The 19,525-nt window shown below is 46.6% G+C and overlaps 1 protein-coding gene across 4 annotated transcripts; it reads left to right on the forward strand.

Annotated features, from left to right (window-relative positions):
* Positions 1-268: 268 nt before the first annotated feature.
* Positions 269-19,138, forward strand: CNTROB (centrobin, centriole duplication and spindle assembly protein). 4 transcript variants are annotated; one of them, XM_023743936.1, is made up of 19 exons: positions 269-1,137; positions 2,290-2,374; positions 2,619-2,700; positions 3,363-3,486; positions 4,590-4,706; positions 4,923-5,039; positions 5,378-5,476; positions 6,971-7,207; positions 7,540-7,686; positions 13,349-13,482; positions 14,013-14,138; positions 14,359-14,521; positions 15,402-15,660; positions 16,836-16,993; positions 17,247-17,310; positions 17,483-17,653; positions 17,805-17,937; positions 18,628-18,700; positions 18,949-19,138. In XM_023743936.1, the coding sequence occupies exons 1-19, from the start codon at positions 856-858 to the stop codon at positions 19,072-19,074; spliced, it is 2,697 nt and encodes an 898-aa protein (XP_023599704.1). In that variant the 5' UTR covers positions 269-855; the 3' UTR covers positions 19,075-19,138. The 4 variants fall into 4 exon arrangements, with proteins under 4 accessions (XP_023599704.1, XP_006102651.1, XP_006102652.1 ...); XM_006102589.3 differs by having other exon boundaries at positions 271-1,137; positions 3,330-3,486; XM_006102590.3 differs by having other exon boundaries at positions 272-1,137; positions 3,330-3,486; positions 16,857-16,993.
* Positions 19,139-19,525: the final 387 nt, after the last annotated feature.

The raw sequence follows: 19,525 nt of genomic DNA on the forward strand, positions 1-19,525 counted from the left end.
GATTCTAGGGAGCCCGGCCTTGGCTTTCTTGCTTGGAGGGAGTGTTCAGGAGAGTTGACCCTGGGTAGACCGGTGCAGTGGGCGGAGGGGTGCAGTGGGCGGAGGGTGCAGTGGGCGGAGGTGCAGTGGGCGGAGGGGTGCAGTGAGCAGAGAGGTGCAGTGGGCGGAGGGTGCAGTGGGCGGAGGGTGCAGTGGAAAGAGAGGTGCAGTGAGCAGAGAGGTGCAGTGGGCGGAGGGTGCAGTGGGCGGAGGGGTGCAGTGAGCAGAGAGGTGCAGTGGGCGGAGGGTGCAGTGGGCGGAGGGTGCAGTGGGCGGAGGGGTGCAGTGGAAAGAGAGGTGCAGTGGGCGGAGGGGTGCGGGGAGCCTGACATCCCTGCCTCTGAGACTGGAGGCAGTTGACTGGCAAGTGAGGCAGCTGGACGGAAGTTAGGCCCTTATTGGATTTGGGGTTTTTTCGGTTTGCACGTTCTGGGTGTGGGGATTTAAGAGCTGAGTTGACCAGGGACGTAGCCTGTGCAGAAGCTGACCTGTAACTTTCAGCACTAGATGAACTGCAGAGGTGCTTCTGCCCCACAGGTCTTCTGTCCCCACTCCGGGCTGCATCCCCCCTTTCCACAGTTTCCAGGAGCTGTGGAAGGAGATGCTTTTGCTCTCTCCCATGCCCGGAGGTACGGGTGGGAACCTTTCCTCTAGCCAGAAAGCCTCCAGACCCTTATTCACCAACGTTCCTTGGCTTGGAGCCTTCCTCCTTTCTCCCAGACCTTCCTTTTCTGTGCACTTTCCCCACTGGACTCTCCTCAAGCAGAACCTGGGATTCCCAGCTCTGCTGTCTCCAGTTCTCTCTTCCCCGTACTCATGGCGACATCAGCTCCCAGTCCCAGTTCACCGCTCCGGGCAGAGGATCTCCTGAGTGACTCCTCAGAAGCCGCTGGGCTGAACCAAGTGTCCTCGGAGGTGACCTCCCAGCTCTATGCCTCCCTGCACCGCAGCCGGCAGGCTGAGGCCACAGCCCGAGCGCAGCTGTATTTACCCTCCGCCTCCCTCCCGCCTCATGAGGGCTTAGACAGCTTGGCCCAGGAGCTGAGTCGCAGTTTGTCCGTTGGATTGGAGAACAACTTGAAGAAAAAGATGAGGGAGGTGTGTCTGGGGGGGGGGGGGGACCTCTAAGATTTTGGGATTGGGGGTGATAAAAAACAAAAAGCTTTATTGAGATTTGAACTGTTGTTGGATTTCAAATTCCTTTTAAGTACACAGTCATACTTGTTTCCGGAAGCAAATGTGTATGAGGGGGAGAGTGGCCTGGGACACCGTAATCTGGGAAATCGTGAAATTTCACAGTGTTTTCCTTTGTCAGAGATACCTGCACTGTGGGCTAGGTTGCTGTGCTTTGACTGGGATTTGGGGGCTGGAGGTGAGAATAAGTTCTCTCCATCCTAAAAAGTAACTAGGGACTTAAGGATAGAGCAACATATGCTAAGAGCCTTCCAGGTCAAAACTGTTTTGATTGTATGGTTCAAAATTAGGCATGTAAATAACGAAAGCATCTATACTAATAAAAGGGTAATATGCTAATTAGACCAGACATCTTCTGGACGTCCTTCCGGACAAAGCCACGGTGGCGGGGGCAGAGGCAGTTAGGGTGATCAGGCCGGCAGGGGAGCAGTTAGGGAGCCATCAGGCCAGCAGGCAGAGGTGGTTAGGGGTGATCAGGCAGGCAGGCGAGTGGTGCCGGATTTCGAGAGGGATGTCCGACTGCCAGATTAGGCCCCATCCCTAAACCAGCAGTCGGACATCCCCCGAGGGGTCCCAGATTGGAGAGGGTGCAGGCCAGGCTGACACCACCCCCCACACACACACACCGCCCCTCCCCCATGCATGAATTTCATGCACCAGGCCTCTAGTAGTTTAGTAAACATGTTACAGAGAAGATAGTAGTGTTGCATAGAAAAGGTCTCACAACAATTTGAAGACTTGTAGGCCTTCCAGAGTTCGAAAAGCTGATAGCCATGGGCTACACAGTCTTTAGGCAGGGTATTTGCTCTCTAGTCGGCAAGAATCCTCTCCACGTTTAATTTAACGTGCCTGATCAACTTATTCACACAACCTGTCTCGCTTCTGTACACATTTGAGTGTCTGACCCTTATTGGGTCAAGTTCTCCTGTTCTTGCTTTTCTAGGTGCTGGAGCAAAAGGTATTGGGTTGTAGGGGGTACTGGATGCCGTCTACCCTGGCAGTAGTTGAATATAGATTATTCAAGTTGCTTCTGGTTTCTGTGTTACTTTTTTCTAGGATGGTTCCAAGCATATCTTTGAGATGGAAAGTGTTCGGGGCCAACTCCAGAGCATGCTCCAAAACTCACGTGATACAGCCTATCGTGAGTAAATCCCTTCCCCACAAAGGAGAACCTGGATTTACGGGATGGGAGAAAGTAGAGAAAGGAAGTGGCTGCGGGAGGACCCAGACCTCTGACAGGATTTCCGGAGGAAGGGCTCCGTTCTTTGGCAGAGGGGCCGGAGGAGTGGGTGAAGTAGAAAGGAAGGCGCTCTGCTCTCTTCTCCAAGTGGTCCCTGTTCTCTCCTCACCTGACCCTGGCTGTGGGTCCCTCTGCCTCCCTGCAGGGGATCCCCTTACTCCAGGTGCTGGTTCAGAGAGACGGGAAGAAGACTCCTTTGACAGTGAAAGCACAGCCACCTTGCTTAAGTGAGTTCTCCTTGGGATTCTTCTAGCTTGCTTTCTTGGAAAGCCGAGTGTTCTATTCCTTTACTGCCCTTGTACCTCTTAAGACCTAAGACACTTGTCACTTAGCTTTTAGTTTTATCCGTTCTCTCCTATCTTCTATTCCTTTTACTCCTTCAGGAACGTGGGCATCTGCTGACTAGTACCTGGCCTCCCCACCTCTAGTCCTCCTTCTCCCAGGAGAGTTAGCTTGCTTCTGCTGAGACTTTTACCACAGGAAGTGTGGCACAGAGGAAGGAGCACTATAGAGTGAATCATAGAACCTATGTGCTATTTATGGTTCTACTAGAGGCCCGGTGCATGAATTCGTGCATGGATGGGGCCCTGCTGGCCCTGATCGCGGTGATCAGGCTGGTGGGGGGAGGGGCTGCTGGCAGTTGGCCGACCAGCCCCACCCCCTGGTCGAACTCCGGGTCCAGGGGACAATTTGCATATTAGCTTTTTATTATATGGGATCACTACCTAACTTAAAGACTTCAGCCGAGTCTCTTGCCCTTTCTGAGTTTTAGTTTCCTCATTTGTAAGATGTCACGGTTGGACTAATGGGTCTCAAAAGTTTTCCCAACCTTAATATTTCTACCTGGTTTGCTCAGCACCCGGCCCCTGCAAGACTTATCTCCATCTAGCTCAGCCCAAGCCCTGGAGGAGTTGTTTCCCCGTTACACCAGCCTTCGGTCAGGACCCCCACTCAACCCCCCGGATTTCCAGGGCCTGAGAGATGCACTGGATTCAGAGCATACCCGCCGAAAGGTGAGATATCAAAGCTTCCTTTTGAAAGTAGCAAAGATTAGAAAAGGGCTGAGTGCTAAAAAAGGCAGAGGGTTAAGGGCCCACAAACTGGGACTTTGCTCAAATGGCTCTTCAGGGAGACCTTCTTTTACTACCCTATCTGAAACGGCACACCTCTCCTCCAGGTAGTCATTACTCTCATTTCCTTCATGTAGCTTATCACAATCTGATATATCTTGCTTGTTTTGCGCTTCTAAAAACTAAGCTCCTTGTTCAGCACTGTCTTCCTAAGGTTTAGAATATACCTAACACATAGAAACACTCCATAAGCATGTGGTGAATACACAGTGAACTCTGTTGTCTTATACAAAGGCTTTATAGCTGCTGATGTAATGAGCTTTATCTCTCTGCACCTTAGCCTGTCTGAAGTGGGAAGAAAGAGACACAAGGCAGAAGAAAAGTCAAAATCATTGATTATGTTGTCATTTTTGGAACTGTGTCTTCTATTTTCTTTTTTTAAAATATATTTTTATTGATTTCAGAGAGGAAGGGAGAGGGAGAGAGAGATAGAAACATCAGTGATGATAGAGTTATTGATCGGCTGCCTCCTACATACTCCCTACTGGGGATCAAGCCTGCAACCTGGGCATGTGCTCTCACCGGGAATTGAACCCATGACCTCTTGGCTCATAGATTGATGCTCAACCACTCAGCCATGCCTGCTGGACTCTGTCTTCTATTTTCAACTGCCTGGGCATGAATGAAAGGCTTTTGCCTTCATCCTTGCTTTGTTTAATCATTGTGTTCAATGAGCTTCTCAGGCAGGAATAACCGCCACTCGTTGCAGCGTGGGCTGCTGCACCTCTGCCAAAAGGTCCATAGATCAGGGAAGGGGAGAGCCTGGAAGCTAAGCCCCTGCTCTCTGAGATGGCAGAGGAAGGTGGTGGAGGCCTTGGGCCTTAAGGTTCCTGCTCTAAAATCCCCGATTTTCCTCCAACTCTATTCTGTTCTTGGGACACAGCCCATTTCCTGTCTCCAGTCCATTTCCCCTAGAGGAGGTGGAAGGTTTGGTGCTTGGTCAGACTGAGGATGGAAGCACTCAGTTTCCTTATCCTTCTTCCCAGCATTGCGAGCGCCATATTCAGAGCCTACAGACCCGAGTGCTGGAGCTTCAGCAGCAGTTAGCTGTGGCCGTGACTGCTGACCGCAAGAAAGACATCATGATTGAACAACTGGACAAGGTGCCAGGCTTGCAGAATGTGCTGGGTCTCTCCATGGGGAGCACCAAGGAATAGTAAACAGGGGTGGCCAACCAGCATCTCTTTGTTCATGCTAGGAGCAGGGGTGAGGGGTGGGTTACGGACTCTTGGGAGAAGGTGACTGTTGATCTTACCCCCATGGACAGAAAGAGGGCAAAAATGTTATTTTGAAATTCCATCTGACTTTCCTTTCTTGAGACCCTGGCCCGTGTGGTGGAGGGCTGGAACCAGCATGAAGCCGAACGCACAGAGGTACTTCGGGGACTCCAGGAGGAGCGCCAGGCAGCTGAACTCACTAGAAGCAAGCAGCAGGAGGTGGGCAATGTGTTTTACATGGAATTAGAACCTAGGCCACTGATTGCTAGCATAAGGGGAGTAGAAATAGCTCTGGGATTAGGTCCTAACAGATTGACCTCAATCTTACAGTAACTGGCCTGACAATTCTCTCCTATTTCTGCTCCTTTCACTGTTTCTGTTGTTAAACTTGCATCACTGATGTCTTCCCAGCTTTCCGTACACCTTGCAGTCTTTTTGGCTCTCAAGTCATTTCGTTAACTCTTAGTTTTAAAGTTTACATTGTTAATGCTTTTTGAAGTATAACATATAGAGATTCCCCTCAGTTCCTCTGTCCTATGTACCTCTCTTCCCAAAAGACAGTAACCCGCCTGGAACAAAGTCTTTCTGAGGCCCTGGAGGCCCTGAATCGCGAGCAGGAAGGTGCCAGAATACAGCAACGGGAAAGAGAGATGCTGGTAAGATTGCCGGGCTGGATTAATTCCAATAGAGAATGTTATGTTAATTACTTCTAGAAGGCTATGGGCAATTGGTGGATGTGGGAATTCAAAACTTTAGTTACACCAGGGCAGTATTTCTCAAAGTGTGTTCGTTAGAACACTAGTTCTGCTAGATACTCTCCAAAAAGGGCTCTGCCACCAAGTAAGTTTGAGAGACTGCAAATTACATCCTCACCACATACATCTAGGGCAGTGGTTCTCAACCTTCCTAATGCCGCGACCCTTTAATACAGTTCCTCATGTTGTGGTGACCCCCAACCACAAAATTATTTTTGTTGCTACTTCATAACTGTAATTTTGCTACTGTTATGAATCGTAATGTAAATATCTGATATGCAGGATGTATTTTCATTGGTACAAATTGAACATAATGAAAGCATAGTGATTAATCAAAAAAACAATATGTAATTATATATGTGTTTTCCGATGGTCTTAGGCAACCCCTGTGAAAGGGTCGTTCGACCCCCAAAGGGGTCACGACCCACAGGTTGAGAACTGCTGGTCTAGGGGATTATTTTAAAATACGGATTTCTGGGACCCATCCCAGAGGTTTTGACTCAGTAGATATATGATGGTGGTTAGGAACCTAAGTATTTTCAGAAATTTCCTAGGTGATTTTGTTCAGCCAGGTTTGGGAATTCTCGTCTAGGGCATAGCCAAAGAAGGGATGATACTCATTCATGTTTCTTATTGCTGAAATGATAAGGTGATTACCCACATGAATTAGTAGCCAGGTTTGGAACTTGTTGCATGCATGACACATGCTTGCTACATGCATGCTGGTACTTAAAATCTTAACAGGCTACATCCAACCGTGTTATGAAGGTTGGTGGTTGGCTAGTACATGATTGTAGGCTGGGTTTTTTATTCTTTGTGGAATTTTTTATGATGGTGATAGCTTTTATATATTGAAACCTTACTAAGTGCTAAATGCTTTACATATACTTTTTTCTTCCAAAGGATTTTCTAATTGATTTTTTGAGAGAGAGGAAGAGGGAGAGAGAGAGAAATATCGATGTGAGAGTGATACATCAATCAGCTGCCTCCTGCATTCCCCCTACCAGGGATTGACCCCGCAACCTGGGCATGTGCCCTGACCAAGAATCGAACCGGCAACCTTTTGGTGCATGGGATGATGCCCAACCAACTAAGCCACACCGACCAGGGCTACATACACTTTTTACTTTAATCTTCACAAGGTAGACCCTAATATTATGCCTGCCCATTTCACACATAGTAAATGACAGAGCTGGGATTCAAACTGAGATTTGAACCCAGATTTACCTATTTCTGGAACAAAAGCTCTTATCATATTATAATCCTGTAGGCGTGTCAGCTTTTGTATTTTTAATGGACATAATTCTCAGCAGTCGCATTGTATGGGGGTGGGGGGGCAGATTGCTGGTCTCTTGAGGGCATGCTGAGGATCTTGGTTTTATCCTGGGACTATAGGAAGAGGAAAGGCAAGCTCTGACCTTGAGCTTGGAGCTAGAACAGCGGCAGTGCCGGGCCCTGCAAGAAGAACGGGATGAGGCTCGCGCTGGGCAAATCAGTGAGCATCGACAGTTGGAGACACTGCAAGTTGCCCTAGAAGAAGAACGGCAGGCCTGGGCCCAGCAAGAGCGCCAGCTTAAGGAGCGCTACCAGGCCCTGCAGGAGGAGGGCCAGGCTCAGCTGGAAAGGGAGAAGGTAAACGCAGCAGTTGGGCAATGGAGAACAGATGAAGGGCAAGATAATTGAATAAGATGGGATGTCAGAATGTGGGGTATACGGGGCTGGGATGGAGAGTGAAGAACTATATGTGGGAGACAAGATGGAGATTGTAGGGCCAGCTAGAAGGGCTTGGGCATCAAATACACGAAAACCAAAGAGTAGGGTTAAACAGATTAGAAACTAGATCAAATATGAAGGGAGGGAAAGGAAGCTTGGGTTTTCGGGTATGTTAGGGGGTGAATTGGGGAATAGAGGTAATAGGAGACAGGAAATTCGGTATGTACTTAATTTTGATTTCCCTTTCTCAGGGGAACATGCAGAGGGAAGCCCAGGCCGCCCGGGAGGCCCAGCAGCAGCTGGCACTGATGCAGGCCGAGATGCGACGGGTAGAAGGAGAGCTGGATACAGCCCGGAGAGAGAGAGACGCCCTGCAGCTGGAAATGAGCTTGGTGCAGGTCAGTGGAAGGAACTCTGAGTCATGGCAAACACTCACGTTTCTAATTAGACTTTTATGGGCCTTTGTTTTTATGTGTAAAATGTGTGTTAAGGGCAAATTAATAAGTTTCTGAGAGCAAGTCCGTCTCAGAGACTTCTTTCCCTTATTAGTGGTTGACTTAAGAAGATATTCAATTTCTGGGTTAGTTAGACCAGTGTTTGAACAAGCACACTTCTTCCACCTGTCTCATTGAGTTGGAGGACTGACCACATGGAAACGAATTTATCATGGAGACCAACGGTATGGATGTTAGTAAACAACTTATAAGTAGCAATTTATAAGCTGCTGTCACTCCTGAATTGGTGCTAGATGTATGTGTGTACTTGTGCATTCAGTAAGCCTGTTGAATAGCCTCCATGTAAGCTCTGTGCTAGGAGCTGGGATCAGCCCTTGCCAACAAGGAGCTCTCCAGCCAGGTGGGAATTTGTCTAGTACACACATTTGTGAAGTAGTTGGTAAACGATAATTGAGGGTAAGAACTACTCTACTCAAATGTCATTTTCTTAGTGAGGTCTTCCCCAGCCACACTGAGTAAAATCTGCAACCTCTGACAGTCCATTTCCCTTCCCTGTTTAACTTTCCTCCTAATATACTACGTAGCATACCTTTTAAAATCTTGTTTGTTTTCTGTAAGATCCATGAAAGCAAGGATTTTTGTCTATTTATTGTAGAATTCCAGAATAGTGCCTGGCTTTAGTGTTCAAGCCCTCTATTTCCTTATTGTTCTACTATTACTGAAAGTGGGGTATTGAAGTCTCCAACTATTATTGTAGAACTGTCTATTTCTCTCTTTATTCCTGTCAATTATTAATGTATTTTGGGGCACTCTTAGGTACATAAATGTTTATAATTGTTCTATCTTCTTTTTTTCATGTTTTTATTTATTTTAGAGAGGAAGGGGGAGAGAGAGAAACATCGATGTGAGAAACATCGATCAGTTACCTCCCATACACACCCTGACAAGGGATTGAACCTGCAACCTGGGCATGTGCCCTGACCAAGAATCAAACTGGCAACTTTTCAGTGCATGCGATGATGCTCAACCAGCTGAGCCACACTGGCCAGGGTGCTAATATCTTCTTGATATAACTTTTTTTGACTCAAAATTTATTTTCTCCCACAATAATATAGCTCCTGAGCTCTCTTTTGGTTACTATTTGCATGAACTATCTTTTTACTTACAACCTATTTGCATCTTTGTATCTAAAGTGAGTCTCTTATAGAAAATATATAGGTGGCCCTAACCCGTTTGGCTCAGTGGATAGAGCATCAGCCTGCGGACTGAAGGGTCCCAGGTTCGATTCCGGTCAAGGGCATGTACCTTGGTTGTGGGCACATCCCCAGTAGGGGGTGTGCAGGAGGCAGCTGATCTCGATGTTTCTCTCTCGATGTCTCTAACTCTCTATCCCTCTCCCTTCCTCTCTGTAAAAAATCAATAAAATATATTTTTAAAAAAGAAAATATATAGGTGGATCATGGCTTTTTGTTTTGTTTTATTAATCATAGGCATATACAAAATTCCATATTTAGTTTATTTTTTCAATTACAGTTGACATTCAATTTTTTTTAAGACTAATTGCTACAGTCTTTTTAAAAAATTTTTTTATTGATTTCAGAGAGAGGAAGGGAGAGGGAGAGATAGAAACATCAATGATGAGAGAGAATCATGGATTGGCTGCCTCATGCACTGGGGATCAAGCCCACAACCCAGGCATATGCTCTGACCGGGAATTAAACCGTGACCTCCTGGTTCATGGGTCAACGCTTAACTGCTGAGCCATGCTTGCTAACTTGGTTAGTCTTGCTCTCTCTCTCTCTCTCTCTCTCTCTCTTCTCTCAACCTCTCTCCTCTTCCCACCCTCTTCTTCTTTCTCCCTTTCCCACTTCATATTATTTGAGAGTTTCTTTTGGACATCATGGGAGAATATTCTTTTTTTATAATTTAAATTATTTAAGATTTATTTTATCTCTTAATATATGGTCAGCTCTTCTAAATGTTTCATGTGTGTTTGAGAATATGTATAGTGTTTGGGTGCAGTTTTAATGTGTGTCTAGTTTGTTAACTGTTTAGAGTTAGACCATTATAACCATATAGATTTTTTTCTGTTAAATCTCCTTAGTGTGGATTTGTCTATTTTTCCTGCAGTCTGTCAATTTTGCTTTATACATTTTGTGGCTATGTTATTCGATGCATATAAATTTTAAAATTGTTATATCATTTTCTGGTAATTGGATGTTTATCCTTACGAGGTGACTATCTTTTATAATGCTTTTTGCCTTAGGGTGTATTTTTGCTTAATATTAATAGAGCTCTACCAGCCTTTCTTTTAAAAATAGAATTTTCCTGGCAAATATTTTTCTAATCTTTTTACTTTCAACTTTTATATATTTGTATTTTAGTCAGAGCATGAGGTTCATTAGCATTTAATCTATTTATTCATAGTTGGATCTGTGCTTTACTTTATATCTGATTTTGTCTTGCCTATTCAGTGTTTATTTTTCTCTCCTTTCTTGTATCTTTTAGATTCATTACTTTTTGCTCATTTTACTCATTGACATTTTTCTTCCTCAGCTAGTTTCAAAGTCATAAACTCAATTTCTGTTTGTTTGTTTGCGTGTATATGGGTTACTTTAGAAATAATAACATGCATACCTAAATTATCAAAGTTTAATTATCAGAGGTAAATATCAAAGACAAAAAAAGGAGCATCAATTCTACATGTATGGCTCAAAGTAGAATTCTCAGAGAACTTTAAAAATTGTTTTTAAAATACAATAAAAGTTATCTGTACCACAGGTTCAAATATCTATAATAATAAAAGCATAATATGCTAATTAGACCGGACGTCCTTCCGGATGAAGCTGGGGCTACTAGGGAAGCCCAGGTCCCAGGTGCCAGAGGGAAGCTGGTGCCAGCAGCCAGGAGAAGGAAGGCCTAATCTTGCACGAATTTCATGCATCTCGGGCCTCTAGTACTAAAGTAAAAAGCATTGATTGCTTCCTCTTATCACACCATTTGGTGTGCCTCCTTCCAGAGCCGTAACTGGTGCATTCAAAATATGTGAACATGCTATGTATTTGTTGCAACTTGTAAGATTTTTAACCTCAGATCATAGACACCTTTCCATGTCAGTACATACAGATGTATATCATTCTTTTTAAGGGTTATATAATATTGCAAGGAATAGATGAATCATAGGTTACTTAAGCATTTTTCTTTTGAAGAGAAGTTTACACAGAGACCAATTTTTCACTATAAAAACAGTGCTGCAGTGAACATCATTGTACATAGTCTTTGGTACCCCTTCTATAGGACAGATTCCTAAACGTGGAATTGCTGGCTTAAAGGGAATATATATATTTTTTTTTTCATTAAAGAAATTAGGTAACAAGATATCTAGAGTCAAAATCATAGAAACAGAAAGTAGAATGCTGGTTGCCAGGATTGGGGGAGGGGAAAATAGGGGTCATCATTTAGTGGGTATAGAGTCTCAGTTTTACAAGACGAAAAAGTTCTAGAAATCTACACAACAATATAGTTAACACTACTCGAATGTACACTTAAAATGGATTAAGAGGGTACATTTCATATTATGTTTTTCTTACCACAATTTAAAACATTTTTTAAACAATTTAGGGTAGTGCAAGAGTTCGGTATGATTGGGACATACTTGGGAGAAGTGAGGTAGATGGGTGGTGGGAATCATAAAGGGCCTTGTAAGTCATGTTAAGTAGCTAGAACTTTTTTAGCCAGTTGGGGCATTTGAAGGGTTTCAAACAAGGGAGTAAATTGCACATTTTTGTATTTTAGGATACTTACCAGCCACAAAGGGGAAGATCTATTGGGGCCAGAATGGGAGAGGGGAGAGGGTATGGTAGAGGCAATGAGGTCAATTAGACTTGAAATAATATTGAACTAACGTAGTGGTGAGTGGAGGGGTAAATTAGATGTTAAGGAAATAGAATGGAACGACCAGTTGGAAGGGGTAAAGAAATAGGAGAAGTCAAGGATAACTCCAGGTTTCAAATAGCTTGCGTGTTTCAGTGGAGATCGGTGTCATTAATTAGGGCAAGAAATATAACAGGGACAGAAGGTTTGAGGGTAAAAAACCAAATGAGCTCATTTTGGATGTATTGTGTTTGAGGTGTATCCAAATAGTTATTCAATAGTTGTTCTTTTTTTTTTTTAATCTATTTTTATTGATTTTAGAGAGGGAGAGAGAGGGAGAGAGAGATAGAAACATCAATGATGACAGAGAATCATTGATCGGCTGTCCCCCATTGGGGATTGAGCCCGCAATCGGGAATCGAACCATGACTTCCTGGTTCATAGGTCGATGCTCAACCACTGAGCCATGCTGGCTGGGCTCAATAGTTGTTCTTAAAGCCTAGAAGAAAGGTCTAGGCCTGTGGTCGGCAAATTGCAGCTCGCGAGCCACATGCGGCTCTTTGGCCCCTTCAGTGTGGCTCTTCCACAAAATACCGACTTCTGCGCATGGGCCATGAAGTTTCAATCGCACTGTACGTGCGTGCCTGCACGTGGTATTTTGTGGAAGAGCCACACTCAAGGGGCCAAAAGAGCCGCCTGTGGCTCGTGAGCCATGGTTTGCCGACCATGGGTCTAGGCTAAAGAGAGAGAGATTGAGAAAGTGTTCAAAGTATAAATGGCAGCAAAAAAACATGGCCTAAAGGCCAGACATTGATCATACACATGCAGGAAGCATCAGTGGCCAGAATGTTAGTGTGAGGTCAAAAGAAGGCTGAGGACAGGACTGAGGGAAGCATTCAAGCTTTATGGACAGAAGGAAGAAGAGCAATCAGCTGAGTCCGAGGAGCAGTCAGATAGAATGAAAACACGGAGATGGTGGCAGGCGGCATCATGGGCGCCAAGGGAACATGGTTTTAGAAGGAAGGGTTGGTGTAGGTGGCAGATGTTGCAGCAAGACCACATAAGACTGAGAAAGCACCACTGTTGGACTTAAACATTAAATTCTTTGCATGACGTATACGATAAGTAGAAATCATTTCAGTGAGTTGAAAAAGAAATATGAGAAAATGGAGAGAGTGACATAGCCTGGTTCTGCTTTAGGAGGAAGGGACACTGACATTTATTGACTGTCACATGACAAATTTGATTACTCTGCCTAACATTTATTTTGGTTAAAAAAATACATTTCTTTTGTCCAGAGTCATTTTCAGCTTTGTGTACACATAAGGTGTGAGTACTTCATGCGCTAAAACAGCGGTTCTCAACCTGTGGGTCATGACCCCTTTGGCGGTTGAACGACCCTTTCACAGGGGTTGCCTAAGACCATCCTGCATATCAGATATTTACATTATGATTCATAACAGTAGCAGCATTACAGTTATGAAGTAGCAACGAAAATAATTTTATGGTTGGGTCACAACATGAGGAACTGTATTTAAAGGGCCAGAAGGTTGAGAACCACTGCTCTAAAAGGAAAGGGAACCTCTTCCACTCCCGTGGCAAAGCTCTTGACTCTCATCCCTTGGGCATGTGAGGGGCCATGTTGGCACATGGGTTTTGTCTACATTCTATCGTCGGTCCTCTCTTAATTCCAATCAAAATTGAGCTATTACCCCACCTTCCTCACTCCCAGGCCCGGTATGAAAGCCAGCGGATCCAGCTGGAGTCCGAGCTGGCTGTGCAGCTAGAGCAGCGGGTGACAGAGCGGCTGGCCCAGGCTCAGGAGAGCAGCCTGCGGCAAGCAGCTTCCCTGAGGGAACAGCACAGGTACTGGGACTTCCTGGATGCTGCCCTTCCTCGGCCACACAGGTGTCGTCCGTGCCCCTCCCACATCCTCTCCGATCCCTTGTTGTTTCCCACATGCTGGCTGCCGCACCTGGGGGACAGCTGCCTACAGGTGCACAGAGCCAGAGTGCTTGGTGATTTTCCTCCCAGAGGGCGTAGCCTTTACCGGGTGACTGATGGGACAGTAATGAGCTGTGACCGACTCCATCTCCAGAGCTGCCCTGTGGGATTGAGCCTCCTCCCCATCCCAGTCTCACTTCCCCTCATCCCCACTCTCCTACCAGTTTTTTTTTGAAAATGCTTCTTAAGTGAATTATTTTCCCATAAATCCTCATCTCAGCCTCTGCTTCTGGGGAGCCCATCCTGAGACACCAGATTTGTCCTCGTCTCTTCCCTAAACCCCTCTGTGCTGTGTCTTGCTGGCTGCCTGTGGCTGGCTGTCTCACAGGCACACATGCTGGCTTACTTCTGTCTCCAGATTCAGTTTTCTCGTCTCACCTGTGTCCTCTTAGGAAGCAGTTGCAGGACCTCAATGGACAGCACCAGCAGGAATTGTCCACTCAGTTGGCTCAGTTCAAGGTGGAAATAGCAGAACGAGAGGAAAGGCAGCAGCAGGTGGCTCAGGACTATGAGCTCAGGTACTGGTCCTTGGCTGCCCCTTTGAGGCCTGGTCCTTTCCCTGCGCATAGAGCCCAGCCTGGGAGTGGTGAGAGCTGCCCTCCATAGACCTTCCTCTTCTGCATTGGCCCCACCTCCTGTCAGGATTTCCGATGTCTCTGACATTCCATTTTGGTTCCTCTTATTCCAAGTCTGCTTTCTCAAAGGCTCCCTACATCAGCTCTCCCGTCTTTTCCTCAGACTGGCCCGGGAGCAGGCACGAGTGCGGGAACTGCAGAGTAGGAACCAGCAGCTGGAGGAACAGCGGGCCGAGCTGGTAGAGCGACTCCAAGCCATGCTGCAGGCCCACTGGGAGGAGGCAAACCACCTGCTGGGCACCTCTACCCTGCCTGCCACCCCCGCAGTAGGCATTACCCCTAAGCTAAGCCGCTCAGAGTTGTGTCTAGATCCCTTCTTTGGAAATCTAGCTTCTTCCCAAGGGAACCCCTAAGTTCAGGTCCTTGGACCTGCATTTTTTTTTTAATCTGTGTGCTTTTCCCAGAAATAACTAACTGTCTCATCAAAAGAAATCTTTTTTCCATGGCCGTAGCTCACCCAGACTGGCCTCACCGCGTTGGGCCTAACCCTCTTCTCCCCGCCCAAGAGGTGGTGAGGAGCACATGATATTAGTCTTGCCAAATGGTAGTTGAGTTATGATGTTAAAGGCCAAAATTATTGCTAAGTCCTGCCCTCGAGTGGGGTTGAGAGTCTCACCCCTGACCCGTCTTAGGTTGGCATCTCCTGCTTCCTTCTTTTAATTACGAAATTTTTATTATTAGCTAAAATGTTTTTTTGAATAGGTGGTAGCATGCACATGGTAAGAAAAAAATCCAAACTGATCAAAAAGGTACACAGTGAAAGTAACCTCCATCCCATATCTGCACCTCAGTCTCCCGGCTCCTCTCCCCAGAAGAACCACTGTTACTGGTGTCTTGAATGCCCCCCCCCCCCAAATGGTAGCCTTCTATACACTGTTGTATAATTTTTTATTTAAGTTGTTGAATTTAAAGTTGTTGCCTATATTTTGCTACATGCTACAAATGGCTGCAATAAATATCATCAATCTATGTTTTTGTGCAAATATATCTAGAAAACTTCTAGAAATGGAATTGTAAGATCAAAAATAAGCATTTTAAAATTTGATAGATACTAAGGAAGTTCTACTCATTTGTCATCTGTACCGTGTCTTGCCTCTTTAAATGCACTCGGCTTTGACCCTTCTTTGTGCCTCCTCTTATGCCCAGGCCCCAACCGCCTGCCCCTCCAGCCCTGGGCCTCAGGAACGCGAGAAGGGGGAGAGGAGGAACTGGACTGTGCCTCCCATGGCCGTGGCCCTAAAGCCTGTATTGCAGCAGAGCCGGGAAGCCAGGGACGAGCTGCCTGGAGTTCCACCTGTTCTCTGCAGCTCCTCCCCAGACCTCAGCCTCCTGCTGGACCCCCCTTTCCAGAGCCAGCATTCCTTCCAGCCCCTGGAGCCAAAGCCAGATCTCACTTCCTCTTCAGGTAACTGGGGACAGGCATCTTTGGGTTCCCCTTACCTGCACTAGTTGGCTCCCTCTTACCTCGCTGCTTTTCTGTCTGGGACTTGAGTAGTTAGATGTCTGAGTGACCTTAGGGTGCAAGGAGTAGAAATCTATTCAAGTTGGTTTGAATAAAGGCAGTGAGAGCTCATGTAAATGTGATGTAGATGGACCTAATGAGAACTGGAGTTTGGACCCAGCAGCGCTATCAGGGGCTGAGGCGGCTGCTCCTCGTCCCTTTGGCCTTGCTTGCATGGGCTCTTGACTGCTTCTCCCTGCACATCTGCTTCTCTCTCTAGGTAGACCAGCACTTCCTCTACTCAGGACTTTAGCTCTCATAACTTTAGCTTGAACATGGATTTGACCAGCCAAGACGCTAGATAACCTTACAGAGACCATGGTGTCTGTTTCTTAGGTCCAGTTTAAAGAGAGGCAATCCGATGGGTTGGCAACAGTCCCTTAGATCGGCTAACCTTGGGAGTGTGCAACTTGGGTGGATGGGGTGCTCTGTGTGGTGCAAACATGACAACCCAGGTTGAATTAAGAATGAGGGATGCCCTGGCCAGTGTGGCTCATTTGGTTGGAGTGTTGCCCTGTGCACCAAAAGGTCTCAGATTCAATTCCCGGTCAAGGCACATACCCAGGTTGCGGGTTTGATCCCCGGTTGGGGTGTGTGCAGAAGGTGGCTGATCGATGGTTCTCACATCAATGTTCCCCCTGAATATTAGTTTTGGTTCTTTAAGTAGTTTATGGTGGTACTAGAGGCCTGATGCATGAAATTCGTGCAAGAAGCTTGGCCCTTGCAGCCCCGGCTTCGTTCAGAAGGTCGTCCGGAAGGACATTGGGAAGGTCGTTCTGCTGTCCGGTCTAATTAGCATATTACGCTTTTATTATTATAGATTTATTTATTTAGAGTCCGAGTACTACAGTTTTCCCCTTCCATCTACACTTCTTAGAATTCAGCTGATTCATCTCTCAGTCCCCTTCCAGCCTTTCCTCCAGCTACTTTAACTTTTCGTTATCTTCTCCTTGCTGCAATGTCCCTCGTATATTTAATAGGCCTCTTTTTGGGGGGCATTTGGTGAGCTGAGTTGTGGAGGAACCCCTGCCCCTACAGTATACACATGTGCATGGGCACATACATGTTTCACTTTACAGCTGGGGCCTTCTCCTCTGCAGCTGGAGCCTTCCATCCGGATCACAGAGCAGAACGGCCGTTCCCTGAGGAAGACCCTGGGTCAGATGGGGATGGCTTCCTGAAGCCAGGGCTGCCACCCCCTGCTCAGCTGGAGGGCCTCAAGCATTTTTTGCACCAGGTAAGAGAGGGCCCACTCATCCCACCTTTTCTTCTTCCTTCCTCATTTCCCTTTTCTACTCTGGCTTCATCTCCCTTTTTGGATGAATACTTTGTCCCAGCTTCTTACTCTCAGTCTTATTCCTGTCTCGTAAATCCTTTCTGGAACTTAGGTGGCCAACTGTAGCTCTTACTTCCCCAGCTTCTGCTTCCCTCAGATACCTAAGTCTCTTTCTTTATTGGTCCTGAGGGAACCTTACTCTCTTGTCCCCCAGCTGCTGGAGACAGTACCCCAGAACAATGAGGACTCCTCTGTGGACCTGTTACCCCCTAAATCTGGTGAGTGCCAGCCTAAAGAAGGTTGGGGCTGGCCTGGAAAAGTGAGAGTGGGTTGTGTGGGAAGGACTTTGAGGAGCTGGCAAAGATGATGAGCCTAATAAAGGCCAGGGGGCAGGACCTCCTTGGCTCTTTAGCCCATTTCCTGATTCTTTGATCTCTTTCCTTTTGCTAGTTCCCCCGACTGTCCCATCTTGGGAGGAAGCCCCTCACGTGCCACGCCTCCCACCCCCTGTCCATAAAACTAAAGTACCCTTAGCCATGGCGTCTAATCTTTTCCGGGTCCATGAGCTTCCCTCAACCCATTTACAGAGCAGTGGTCCCAGCAGCGGCTCCCCAGAGAGAGGTAAGCAGGTCATGGTTTACTGGGAGATAAAAAGGGAAGGGGTTGGGTGTGGAGCCAGTACTTGGAACAAAGACCCTCTGGGTTCCTAGGAGATGGGATGAGGGCTGGGGGAGGAGGGCTAGGATGACAGCCATCACTGATGTGTCTCTAGGTGGAGATGGGCTCGCGTCCTCGAGGCAGCTGATGGAGATGTCTCAGCTGTTACGACTATACCAGGCTCGGGGCTGGGGGGCACTCCCTGCTGAGGACCTGCTGCTCTACCTGAAGAGGCTGGAACAGAGCGGGTACCAGCCTGGGAGGGAAGGAAGGAAGGATTAGGGGGTAGAATCTGGACTGTGGGCAGGCAAATGGGTCAGGCAGGGAAGAGAGGGATGTGTATGTTGTCCATTGAGTACTCTTTCCTGGGGAGGAAAGTGAGGGTGAGATGTACATCAACAAGTCGTTTCTTCCTGTCTCACTGCTCCCCACCTTTCTTTTGTCTCTTCCTTTCTAGTTTGTTTTTTTCTTTGCTTCTAAAAAGTCTCTTCACAATGTCTTTCTGCCTTAGTTTTGTCTTCTTTACCCTGCAGCTCTTAATTCTGATGCCTGGGCTGTGATTTCCTAGTATAGCTCAGTATTTGATTCCACTTATATCTCCTCCTATTTAATTCCAGGTCTATCTTGTTTATTTTTATTGATTTCAGAGAGGAAGGGAGAGGGATAGAGATATAAAAACATGAATGACGAGAGAGAACCATTGATTGGCTGCCTCCTGCACACCCCTTACTGGAGGATCGAGCCCGCAACCCTGGCATGTGCCCTTGGTCAGAATGGAACCTGGGACCCTTCATTCCGCAGGCCGATGCTCTATCCACTGAGCAAAACCAGCCAGGCTATTTTTCTTCTTAAGAGACAGAGTTGGGGAGTAGTTCTTCTATTCAGTGTTGGGGAGAGTGGGAGGAACTGCTTCCCCATCCTGCTCCCTTGTGTGGCAGGACTGACAGCCGAGGGGATACTGTCCCTAGAAGGAACACAGACTCCCGCTTGGGTGAGGTCCCCCGAAAAGAGGTGAGTGCAAGCAGGGCATAAGTGGGGGGATGGAAGGGCTCCCACCCACTCGTTCCTCCAACTCCACTCACTCCCTGGCGGGCTCTGTTCTCTGTGGCCTCGCCCATCCGATTGCTGTTCCATTTTCTGTAGTGGCCCCTCCCTTTGCCGAAAGATGCTGGTCCTCTCCAGGCATGACGCCTTTCCTCAGTGGGGTGGGGATGAGGGTACACAGTGCTGACTGTCTCTTCTCTTCCTTCAACTCCCAGGTTCCCTCCCAGGCTCTCCCTCGCCGCCTGGCCACAGTCCCTAAGACTGAAAAGCCTCCAGCGCGCAGGAAAAGCGGACACCCTGCCCCTGGCGGCGTGAGGAGCCGGGCGGGAATCTGGAGATGAGCCCTTGCCCTTTCTCCTCCTCTTCGTGCTCTTGTTACTCTTCTAATAAATGCTCGATAGTCTGTGTTAGAGTCTGTGACTCTTAGGAATTGGCAAATGGAGGTTTTGTAGGAAACTATTTTGTAAAGAAACCTCATTTTATTCTGTTTGAGTATGTTTTTTATACGTTACATTTCTATTTTATATTCTGTGGAAAAAGACATGAGGACAGTCTTATGGCTAGATTGGAGAAGTTTTAATGAGCTAAGGTTCAATGTTTAAAGGCTAAAACCTACAGAGTGACTAGCTGTGGTTGGCAGTGTAATTTTGAGTGATTTTTATTGTCTTTATACATTCCTGTGTTTTCCAAATTTTCTAAAACAAGTATGTATTATTAATCAGAAAAAACAAACTTTTTAATAAAAGAATAAGTTATGGAAAGATTTGAGTAAAAATTTGATTGTTGGAGAGA

The sequence above is a fragment of the Myotis lucifugus genome, unplaced genomic scaffold (genome assembly GCF_000147115.1).
Source record: "Myotis lucifugus unplaced genomic scaffold, Myoluc2.0 scaffold_420, whole genome shotgun sequence".
Lineage (NCBI taxonomy): Eukaryota > Metazoa > Chordata > Mammalia > Chiroptera > Vespertilionidae > Myotis > Myotis lucifugus.